Here is a 12,732-nt window from a genome sequence, read left to right as displayed (position 1 = left end):
TGGTGGGAGGTGGGGGATCTGGCGCTTACTGTACTGCCATTCCTGTGATCTTTCTTGCATGCACGCCCCAGCAAGGGCGAGGGGACATGTGCACTTCGCCATGGGCTGATTTTGGCCTCAACAGGCCAAAACGGGCCCATTTGAGGTCAAAATCGGCCTGCGGCAAAGCACGGGACCACTCTTGGGGTGGTGCGATGACATCACTCCTGGGAGTGACATTATCTTGCTGCCCCTGGAGTGCACCTGGGAGGCCTGTTCCCGCACCTCCCCGCCCCTGCCAGCCAGGTGAGTAGTGGCAGGAGGTGGAAGGTGAAAGCAGGGGATCCCTGGCCCCCACCAGGAGAATGGGATCCTTAATGTTGATTATGGATGTTTATGGATTAATAATCCATAAATTTTCTGCAGCCCAAACACTGGTTGTTGCGAGCCCTTGTCTGGCACACACAAAGTTTCACAATAAGTAATGAATATACACAGAAAAACTATGTGCAATTGTTTTAGTGTATTGGTATAAATTTGAAGATGATTTGCACTTGAGTTACTATGGCAACTGATCACATCTATCATTTCCTTTTCTGTAAAGACTCTCTAAGAAGCCCTTTGGTCTCATAAAAAAAACTTTTCTTACCATTTCCCTCATATACTGGCTAATCTAGCATATCACCTACCCTTCAATTTACCTTCACATTTCTTTTTATTTCACTTTTTAAAAAAAAAAATATTTCATTTTATTTTTCTTTTCATTTCATTGTATTTTTATTTTTTTATTTATTTCATGTTTTATTTTTTTAAAGCCATATTTGGTTCAGTACTGAATCGCATTTGGCGTTACAGCCATAAGTTGCAGACCCCAACATATAACATAGCCTCTCATCTTCAACTAGAGACTAGAGAGAGAGGAAATCACACATCTGAATGTTCCCCCACATTGCCAAGCAAGTTTTAAGTATACACCTAAAATGTGTGAATGCAGTGCGTATTATCCAGACACACTAATTACAGACCCAGAACTGGGCTGCTGTCCCTTACTGAGTATAAACTTAGCAGCAAATCTGGGGTTATACAGGACGCTCCTTCATACCAAATCAGACACACTTTCTCAAGCAGAGAAAGGTCTTTCCCAGTCCTGCTACCAGAGGTAATTCCAGGGGACTGCCATACTAGTCTAGTGTAGCAAAATAAATGTCTATGGCATATACACTTTAAATTAAATAAATAAATAAATGTGTGTCTAGAAATGCATTCCTGAAAGACTCCTCTATCCTGGACCCAGTCCAGTCCAGCTTTCGACCTAGCCATGGGACGGAAATGGCACTAGTTGCCCTCACAGATGATCTTTGCAAACATCTGGATTGGGGCAGGATAGCGCTGTGGGTATTATTGGATCTTACAGCAGTGTTCAATACGGTCGACTATGAACTGCTGACCAACTACCTCGCTGATGTAGGGGGTACGTAGGAGCGCCTTACAGTTGCTAGTCTCCTTTCTTCAAGGTCAGAGAGCAGCCATCACTGTATCACCCATTGGTGTGTGGCATCCCCCAGGGGACAATACTCTCCGCAATGTGAAGTTTGGGATGGGTTGTCACCAGTATGTGAATGACACCCAGTTATATCTGTTGATGGATGGCCAACCAGACTCTGCTCTGGATAATCTGGCCAGGGCTTTGGAGGCCATGACTGGGTGGTTAAAACAGTTGGCTGAAACTGAACCCCATAAAGCTGGGAGTCCTGCATCTGGGCTGTGGGTTGATAGGATTGGGAATCCAGCACCCAGCCCTCGATGGGGCACTGCTAGCGCCCATACTGATGAGAAGGAGTCTGGGTGTGGTCCTGGATGCTTCCTTGTCAATGGAGGCCTACGTCATTTTTCCATCTTTGCCAGATCAGGCAACTGACTCCCAAACTCTCAACCTATAACCTGACTGCGGTCATCTAGGCGAAGGTCACCTCCAGGTTAAATTACTGCAATTTACTCTACGCAGGGCTATCCTTGTGTCTAATCCAGAAGCTGCAACTGGTACAAAATGCTGTGACACATGTCTTATGGGAACTGTTTCAGTCACATATGACACCTGTTCGGTGCCAGCTTCTCTGGCTTCCAGTGGAATTCCAGACCCAGTTCAAGGTTTTGAACTATAAGGCCCTTAACGGACTCGGACTGTCGTGACCCAGCCTCGGACTGAGCTCTTGCCGGCTGCCAGCGAGTCCTTGTCAGAGGAGGACTGCGCTGGGCAGGCAAATCCCGCCCCAAGCGGCGAGATACCCGAGGAGCCAGCCATGCAGCAGCCAGTGGCACTGCCCATGCCTCCTGGGGAAAATGCCAGGGCTGAGGAAACAAGCAACGCTCAAACAACCCCAGCCGCCACAGGGGGAGCCGTCAGAGCCAGCCACCCGGAGAAAGGGGCGGGTGCAAGAGGTGGTCTAGCAGCGGCACAGCGGTGGCTGGAGCTGATTCAGAATGATGAGGCAGGGCAATTAACGGATGAGGAAACACCTGGCACATCCGCCTCTTAAACAAGGCGGAGTATAAGAACAGACACTGAACACAGAGCAGCATGGAAACAACTTCAGTCGTCTTCCACTCTGCCTCCAGAGCCTCGAGCCTGGAAACCTTCTCACCCCCTTGGAACCTTGTGCCCCCCCCCCGGCTTGGACTGCCTTCGCTGGACTTTGACCTCAGATTGCTTTAGACCATGAACCTGCCTACCCCTGACTGGGATTGCCTGTGCTGGTTTTAACCTGGACTGTTGACTTTGGACTTTGCCTGAACGGACATTCTTTGGCTGGCACTAGCTTAGGTGAGCTGCCTTGCCCGGCCCCTGCCCACACCCCGGGCACTGTGTGGGAGCACGACAGAGACCAACATATCTGCAGGCCCACCTCTGGCCTTATGTTCCCTGGAGGGTGCTCCATTCGGCCAATAAACACCTGTTGGTGATCCCTGGCCCCCAAGGATTTGCACCTAGCCTCGACCAGGGCCAGGGCATTTTTTGGCTCTTGCACCAACCGAACTCTCTGTCTGTGGAAACCAGAGCCCAGTAAGACCTGTTATCATTCTGCTGGGCCTGCAAGACAGAGATGTTCTGCTGGGCTTATGGTAATTGAGGAGGATGAATTATCCCACCGGCCTCCTGCTGGGGGTGAGGGCAATGAGCTCTTGTCTGAGTCTACTGTCCATTTAAATGGTTTGCCACCCTTACCTCATGGGGTCCAAATGCTTTATTGTATTTGTAGTTCTATTCGTTTTCTCTTATATTATGCTTGTTTTAAAATGTATGAATATAATATTGTGTTATCTGCTCTGAGCCCGCTTGTGGGGAGAGCGGGCTACAAATTTAATAAAATAAAATTAAAATTAATAAAATAAAATAAAGCCAACAGCACATCTCTAAAATTATAGCTGGATAACACCTAGGATCTCAACTCGCAGTAAAGCAAGTAACCAACCGTTTGGCCACAGATTCAGTGGCCCACCTGGCTGTTCAACAACTCCATATCACTATGCTGAACAGGTTGCAGACAAACAGCTACCATGACATTCCTGTATTTCCCAATAATCTAGTACTCTGTGCAGCAATCAAAACAAACTGTACTAACTACCTTCTTTCCCAAACCTACCTCTGGTAGCTGAATTAAGACTGGCTTTCCAACCCCCCTCAACCCTACTTCAGACTCAAGTCATATAAATAAATGCCAGGGCTACAATATAATATAAATAGGCTGTGGTTTCCTCCTTTTAACTTGCTTGAGTCACCCTCAATCTGACTTTAATCAGTCCTAATGACCATTTAGTTCAGCCGCAGCAGCCAGATTGCATTTTTTTAAACTACCAACTGTAGCTACCAGTTGGAAAACTGCCCAGCCTCCTTTTCCAGTTATCACCTGCCAATATATCATGGTTCAGGGACACAGCAGTAGGAACGGGCATCCTTACTCCCTCCACCTCCCATCCAGTCTAATGACAAAATGAAATGCGAAAGCAGAGCCCTGGGAGAAGACAAGTGAAAGTGACACAGATTTATTGTATAGAATTGCAGCAGGTAATTCCCTTTTGAGCATATGTAACTGATGAAGATTTTGAACAATTTTGGGAGATTCTAAACCAGTTCATCTTTGCTTCATAAACTTGGACGAGTTTGCCTAGTTTTCCATTGTTTTGTGTTTTGATTAATTTCCACCACTATTTTCCATTCCTTTATTTGCCCCTAGTCTACATATTTGATGGTTTGGTATAAGCAAAATAAATCTGGGTGTTATTTAATCACATAAAGTCAGACCACTGATGCATCTTGCTTAATATTGCCTACTCTCTCGCTGGTAGCAACTCTCAAGGTTTCCCAACCACGAAATCATCTAACTGGACATTAAAGATTGAAACTGGGTCCTTCAGCATGCAAACCACACTCTCTGCTACTGAGCCTCAGGTCTAGCCCTGTTCTTGTCTATTGCTTTTAGCATCTTGAACCTATGCACGCATTATTCTGCATGGCCACAAACTGGGCTGTAGGTCTAATGTTTACTTCAAGGCAAGGGGTGTCATGAAATGGACAGGGCCACAACTGATCTGCTAAGTCTAACCAGCCTACCTCAGAGCCCTGTCCTTCTGCAAGTGAGGCTACTCCTTCACAGACTAGTTGTTCTGGAAGAGGAGGGAAGCTTTTGCAGAAGAAGCAGCCGGGGGGGGGGGCAGATGAGCAGGCAGCTTCTACCCCTATCCTACTACCACATTGCTGACTAAAGTTTGAACCCTCACTCCAGCCTTCAGAGCCTTTCTCCCAAGTTATGAGGCTGTTTGTCTAACAAAAGAGCCACAACCTGGAGGAAGGCTCCTTAGGCTGCAGGACAGTTGGATCCAAGCCAAGGCCCACAAGACTTACTGTCTCCCCCAGCAACATGCAGCCACATAAGTACACGACCTAAGCAAAACAGACCACTCCCTGTCCATAATCTGAATCTCAAGAGTAGAGACGGCACAGAGGCAGAAACAGGAAGAAAAACAAAAGGATGAGTATGATTTACTATGTACAAATTTAGTTAGACATATTTGGGTTTTATTTTAAGACCTGGCAGATTCCGCCCAGAGTGGGGTGAGGGGAGGTAGAGAACTGGTCGTTCCTCTCCCCACTGAGAATGCTAAAGAAAACAATTGCAAATTTTCATCATTGGTAAAATTGCATTACCTGACACATTAAAGAACACATGCCTGGCATCACATTAAATACATATTTAACGTAATACAAGAGCTTTCTCACATGGTCCCCTGCTCCGTTTTATGACTTCTTCAGTTTAGATTTTTAAAAATCAGCTTTCTAATTTTATCATTGTTTAATTTTACATTGTGAGTCAGCTTGTGTACTATTTGTACACCAGGGAGATAGGCCAGGGAGTAAATCTTTTATAAGGAGGTAAATAAGATTCTAGCAAGCCTATGGGCCAGAGTTATAACCAAACATACAACCCAAGTCAGAGAACAAGATCCGATTCTACGTTGAAGAGGCTTTCAGTTTTCTCCATAGGTTGCCATAGCATTTTGGAAACACCATTGTACTGTAAATATTTACACACAGCACAGCCTTGCCAAACCGTTAAAAGGGCAAATGAGAACAGCTAACGTCTTACCTTACAGGCAGTCATTGCATTCCTTTTCTCTTTCAGAGAGCAACTCCCTCCCCTTCTTTGCAAATCTCCAAGCACAATAATGACAGTTGTTTGTTTTAACAAATTTAAGAACCAACAGAATTTAATTCCTAAATGCCTGAAGAAGGTCCCTTGGGTCAAGTGGTCTTAAAGGAGTTGCTCTAGTGGCCCCATGCACTGGCGAGATGCTGCCCCTCTTCCTTTGGGTGACCATAACAGCTCCTTTCAGAAATCATCTCATGAGCCAGCAGGCCAGCAACCTCACCTACGCATGCCTGGTATATGCAATCACCATGTTGGCTAAACAACATGCAACAACCACACATTTTGCATGCTCATATAGTTTTGTTAAATGCAAATGTGAACCTGAAAAATCCAGTGCTTAGTTCACATGTACTAAAGCTTTATACACATGCAAAATAACACGGTGACCATGCAGTGGGAGTAGGGTTGCCAACTTCCAGGTGACACCTGGAAGGCCCAGGAATTACAACTGATCTCCAGACAACAGAGATCAACTTCCCTGGAGAAATGGCTGCTTTGGAGGGTGGACTGTATGGCATTATACCCTGCTGAGGCCCCTCCCCTCCCCAAACAATGCCCCTCCCAAGCTCTACCCCACAAATCTCCAGGAATTTTCCTAGCTAAACTTGGCAACCTTAATTGGGAGCCATGCACTTCCAGTATGTGCAGTTGCAGACCTTTGAGTACACATGGATATAATGTCTAACAAGGGCTTCTTGTCCAAAGGGACAAGGCTCCTGCCCCTTGTGGAGCTGTGAAACAGAGTCACATTCAACAGGTGAATGTTCCCCTCTCACAACAACATTGCAATCAGAAAGGTACACTTATAAAACTTCTGCCTCTCTCTGAACTATTAAAAGAGACAGAAGCCTTTGAGAATAGGACAAGTCCACTGACTTCTTCCAAATACGTGAGCGGATAATGCAGAAAAAGCACTGAGGAAGAATCTAGAAATCTCAATAGCAAAGAGTTCGATTTTCCAAGTGGTAGTTAGAGTACTTGCTTTTACATATATAGTAGGATTATATATGGGATGGGGCACTAGACCGGGATCTGGTAGCCTTGCACCCTTCTTGCCTCCCAGTTTCTTTTCCCCAAATGAAAACTGGAAAGAACAGTGACCAGCCTTCCATGATTACTGGAGTTCTGCCCTATCTCTGTCAAGTGTGTTGGAGGCATACGGATGGCTCCCTGAAGGGCTGATGCAGCTGTCAGGCAAAAGGTCTCTGGTAGCTGTAGGACAAGTTGGAGGGAACTGATTCCAAGACTGATCAAATCGGCATGGTTCTTCTTATTCAGATCTCAGAAGCACTTAGAGAAGCTGCTGCAAGAAGTCATGAAACATGAAGGTGCTTTTGGGAGCTTCTCTTAGAAATATTGCATAGCTGAGGGAAATATTTTTTTTCATTTTTATGCAATAGACTAAGACCTGGGTGGCACCTCTTAGTGACCGATTGAGCTATAGAATAAATAAGTCATTTTTAAAATGAGTTCTGCTAAAGATTCCATAACTTCATATGTATATGTAGATACTAGCAGTTTTGATGGGGGTAGAATTTTTCCCTGAAAATATCTGGATTTTGCAAATGGTAACTTTTTAAAATTTTATTTGACACTATTGTTCTCTCTGGTTGATTTTTCTTCCTGGATGAAGTCATACACTGATCCTGTATAATCAATGGATTATGCAGAGAAAGGGATGATATCACAATAACATATATCCAATCAGATTTGGCTATACAATGACAACACAGAGTAAACAAAAATTATCACAAAGTCAATGGATAACTGCATTTATGCAAGGTGCCAAAGATTTCCATTAGAAAGGGAAGCATTTTTGACACTGCTAAAAATTTTCACGAAACCTGTGTGATTTTGGTTCAGCTTTAGTTTAAATAACTACATCAAACAGCAAGCCAGAAACCAATTTTCCTGCTGGAAATCAGTGGGAAAATCAGTGGGAGAATATGAGAATAAGTCATTAAAGGTTTGGGAATACTGTTTCTAAATTTTTGGAAAACATATAATCAATTCAAAAGGAGACAGTTTGAATTTTTCTGCAACGGTCATCCATGTTTTGTTTACAATACAAATTTATACATTTCAAGGTTATCTGCAGCCAGCAGCATATTCAAGTATTTTTGAACACAGTGTCACTTCAAACAGCATCGCATCCCGATAACCAGCTTTAATAATGGGATGATTTACGATTAAAGAAAACACACATGACTATTAAAGCTCCCCACACACACCCACATATGCTTTGTTTCTATGTCACTAAAGTAAAACCAAAGAAGAATATAATTTATGGTACTATAAAAAGTTTTACAACCGAAACATAGTGAAAGCTTAAGACCCAACTCATTCTGTAACATGACCAAGGTTTATCTTGTTAATTTTTATTTATGGGAAGGCTCAGATCGACAAGTGCTTCTATGGAGTTGCTTTTCTACTGATGGTTGGTACCACTTCCCTTTCCTGAAATGGGATGTATTCCCCGTCCTCCTCCCCACAAGTAGAGATCTGAGTATCACGCTCTTTCTTAAAAGGTTGGCCTCTTCCCCAAAGATCACTACCCCATCTTATTGGATAGAAGTTTTTATCTTACAGCTCCACCAAAAACAGCATTCAGGATGGGCAATGAACTTTCAGTGTTCAAAGAGCTTCACGTGCATATCACAGCCCTTAAAACAGCCCTGTTGGGTAATTCAGTAATACAACCCCCATATCACAGACAGGAAGTTGAGCCTTATGGATTGGACATGGCTACCTAACAAGTCTGTGGCTGTGATAAGAGCTGAACTGGAAAGTTCCGGGATCACAGCTCATACACTCAGCCCCACTGCTGCATACACTTCTGATAACAATGCACTCACTCACTTCAATCAAAAAGGCAGATCCACCCCAGGCATTGCTTTTGTGCTTTGTTGAAGCGAATAAGACAAGGGCCATTTCCACACACGTTGAATAATGCACTTTCAATGCACTTTAGTTATCCTTTAGAAGTGGATTTTTTGTTCCACACATGGAAAATCAGTTATAAATGTTCACCAAAGCGTATTGAAAGTGGATTATCCAACGTGTGTGGAAGCAGCCAAGCAGTAAACACACAATTCTCATGGACAGATGGGAGAGTGAACTGGTTCTAGGTAGAAATGGACTTTCAGACCACTGAATGAAATAAACTAGCTATTAACTATGAACATATCTGGTTCCATTTTTTAAAAAATTCAAATGCAATCCAGCCTGATCATTATTTGGTATGGTTTGTAGGAGAAAAAAGAATTGGAGGCAAAGAACTGTTTCTAAACAAGGAGGACCCTGGCCATGGCAGAAACGGGCCAAATGCAGCTGGCAGTTATTACAAGTTGTTACTTGTTTTACTTTCTGGGAAACTAATGAAGACCATATATGCCTGTTTAAGTTCTACTGTCCCAGCCTCATGTGCCTGCTGGGGAACAGAAACTCTGCATCATAATAAGCCAGTGCAGAGTTTCGGTTCCACAGTAACTTGTACTGTTCTAATGGTGCAGTTAAATCTGGATTCAGCAGACAGTCCCAAGGACCCTCCTACATCCTGGCACTCCCTCCACAAAGGATAGATTGTATTGCTGAAAACAATTTGGCTGTGTCGACAGCTGTCACTCAGCAAAACTTGTGATGAAAATCTAAAAATTAAAAAGTTAAAAGAACACCTGCACCAGTCCTTCTGCCAATTCCTGACTGCAGTGCTTGTCCAGGAGAGTTCAGGACTGATAAACCCAATCTCCTACCCAGGCAAAGGGTCTCAGGACAGCCCAGGCAGGGCACTGTCATCTCTATCCTAGCCCAACTAGAAATTGGAACACTTCCTGGACCCAGGATATTCTCTCACCGCAAACTTCCCCAATTTGTATTCCTTATTCAGCTCTGCCTCCTGGCCTTACCCAAACCACATCCATGTGAAGATTCTGTAGATCAGCCACATTTTTTTTTAAAAAAGCATTATCTCCACCCTGAAGAAAATGATTACATCAGAAATGGTTAAGTATGCCATGAGGGTCAAAAACTGAGAACCCTTACTTAAGAGAAATGGAACCCCGTGTGAAGTTAATTATTGAGATTCTAAAATGTCTGGACTAGAGGCGGGCATAAGCCAAAATATGAACCAAAGTTCATCACAAACTGGGCCAGCTCATGGTTCATGAACCAGCAGTTCGTGGGAGCTCATTTCTCACAAGCCATGATGAATTTTAGCCCAGTTCATTTGGTTCATATTTCAGTTTGTCACTGCAGACAGCTTGGCACTGATCAATCAGTTTCCTGGGAGAGATGGGTTCTCTGCAAACCTTCTGCTGACCTGGAAGTGACATTTTCACGAACCAAAGAAACCGATTTGCAAACCGGGGCAAGTTCGTGAAACTCATGGTCTGTAGTTCATTAAATGCAACGGACCAAAAACTGCACGGTTTGGAATTTTCCCAGTTTGTGTCCATCTCTAGTCTGGACCCTCTGGATCCCCTCCCCAATTCCATGTGCTGCAGCACTGTGAGAAGCAGATACCTTCATCAAGAACCAGTTTTGAAATACCACACACCCTTTCAGTGTCTCTCACCACGTTAAGAACCTTTATCACAAAATGTTGTAGTGGGGTCATTGTACTGCATTGCAAAACCTCAGAAATATACACACAAGTAGCTTAACAGGTTTGTTTTCAAGTTATTAAATAGGCTTTAAAATCTCATCTATTGCATCACATTAGTTTCCCAAATGTAAGACATTTCATTGTCCCTTCATAAAACTCTATAAAATAGGTTGCATTGTGCAAGAATGATTAGCCTAAAGGATCTGAAACTCATCCTTCATGGACCTCGCCTAAGCTCTGTCCACCACGTTGCCCTGGTTCTCTCCAACCTGGAACTCCTTTCCTGTTCTTTTATCTTATGCAGGAAATATAGCCAGTCCATATGGAGTGCTGGAGGGGGAGGGATTTTTTAAGCATAGAGAACAGGAAAGGAAGTCATTCTGTTACCATGTCAATACATTAGGAGCCCAACAGTAGGTTGTCCTTAGCAACCCTAACAGATGCCAACACTGCAGTTGCATTATCATTCAGCATGCATCTCTTAGATGCACTGCCATACAACCCATTCCAGTCTTATTCTGCTCTTTGATAGCCTTCCACATGCCTGGAATGGGCTTCCCTCTCCCATAGCTCCATGATCCTTTGAGCTCCCATCCATATCAGTGCAGGACTTTGTTGCACATTGACAAGCAACACTGTACCAGATTTGGGAGTCCTTGTCGTGTTCTCAAGGTAGAGGCCACTCTTGTATAAATGCAAAACTCTTTCTAAGTGAGCAGTGGTTGTGTCTATTCCCCAGTGAAGCTCTCCTGAAAAGAAAAGAGGGTGGGGGAGAGATTTTTTGGAAGCAAAAAGTAGGTAACAAAAAAGGAAGATGTAATCATATGGGGACTAATGGGGAGGCAAAGACAGAGGTGTAGCTTGGAGTGTTGCCAAGAAATTAAACAAATGGCATAATAATAAATAACAACAACAACAACATTCGATTTATATACCGCCCTTCAGGACGACTTAACACCCACTCAGAGCGGTTTACAAAGTATGTCATTATTATCCCCACAACAAAACACCCTGTGAGGTGGGTGGGGCTGAGAGAACTCCTAGAGGCTGTGTCTGACCCAAGGTCACCCAGCTGTCTTCAAGAGGAGGAGTGGGGAATCAAACCCAGCAATCCAGATTAGAGTCCCGCACTCTTAACCACTACACCAAACTGGCTCTCATTAAATTCACATCTATCGTTCCCCTTTCCCATAAGCTTAGGGTAGCAGTCTTCAGGCGATCTTGGTTTATCTAGACAACAACCTTATGCATTGATTAGAGATACTCAGTGAACCTCCCAGATGAGATTTGAACCCAGATCTCTGAGCCAAGCCCTACATTCTGACTAGTACACCACACAGGTTCCTACAGAGCCTCTACAGAAGACTAAAATACCCTGGGAAAACTTGGCCATTTGAATCAGCCTGACAAACATCAGGTACAGATTATGTTAAAATAGTCATCTCTTCCCACTCTGCGTCTCTTTATCATTAGAGGACTTCATCATGTGGCTCCAGGAACATGTCCACACAGTCATTTATTTAGTTCTGTAGTGCTAAACTATGCTGAAGTTTTGATATCCGTCTTTTTTTAAAAAAGGGTCTTTCAAAAAATCTTTTCCTGCTCACAACACAGAAATGCATTTATTTGTATACAGTTTTCAATCCCTTTTTTCACATGAAGTGGGTTTACAAATTAAACAATAACAGTAAATACAGCGACAAGAAATCAAACAAGCCACAAAATGCAAATACAACAAAATAAAACAAAAGTAGGATGGTTGTGGCCAATATTTTTCATGATGAGTGTTGAAGGCCTATGAAATGAATCGATGTTAAATTGCACTGGGGTTTCTTTGGAATCTTCAAGGTGTTTCAGATATTTCAGAAGGAAATCGCTGAGACAAAAGCCATCACGAAAGAGAGATATAAAGAAAGGGCTAGTCATTTCATTGATTTACCTGTAGCATTGACTATCGCATCCAGTAACGGTCTCAGGGATGCAGGGGCACTATGTGGCAGAAGATATGTAAAGAAAAACCTACAAAGATGAGAAACTTGTTAGGTTTACGAGAGTTTAGAAACCGCAGAACAGCAGAATGAACAATAAAATTCCAGAAATTTACAAGCTACTATGCTATGCAGGAAATAGAATCACATTCTATAATTAAATACATAGCTGCAGGTATGTCCACACAGCTGCTTGGTGCTGGTTACACAGAGCTGCTTTGCACAAGGCCACCTTGTAACTACCTGTAAATGTTTTATGAACATAGAAATTTGCTGTAAAACCCCGCAGATTTTGCCAATTTGCAAAGCTGTCTGTCTCAGCATGAACAAATTTTTGTTGGTTTTTTTTGTAGGGACTGTAAATTTAAAAGTTCTCTCACATTTCCAACCTGAGAATTAAATAACGAGGCCTTTACCCGTATCAAGTCACTAACACTTTTAGCAATTTGGTACAAAT

General features: G+C 43.3%; 1 protein-coding gene across 1 annotated transcript in view; it reads right to left on the bottom strand.

Moving 5' to 3' along the window:
• PKDCC (protein kinase domain containing, cytoplasmic) overlaps window positions 1-12,732 on the bottom strand; it is a 54,676-nt gene that overhangs the window by 17,072 nt on the left and 24,872 nt on the right. Inside the window, exons 4-5 of the mRNA XM_054980883.1 lie at window positions 12,227-12,306; window positions 10,929-11,036 (exon numbers count right to left, since the gene is read on the bottom strand). Of these exons, the coding sequence (XP_054836858.1) occupies window positions 10,929-11,036; window positions 12,227-12,306 (188 nt within the window). The remainder of the gene's footprint in view (window positions 1-10,928; window positions 11,037-12,226; window positions 12,307-12,732) is intronic.

The sequence above is a fragment of the Eublepharis macularius genome, chromosome 1 (assembly GCF_028583425.1).
Source record: "Eublepharis macularius isolate TG4126 chromosome 1, MPM_Emac_v1.0, whole genome shotgun sequence".
NCBI classification, from domain to species: Eukaryota; Metazoa; Chordata; class Lepidosauria; order Squamata; family Eublepharidae; genus Eublepharis; species Eublepharis macularius.
This window is presented reverse-complemented; position numbering and strand designations above follow the sequence as displayed.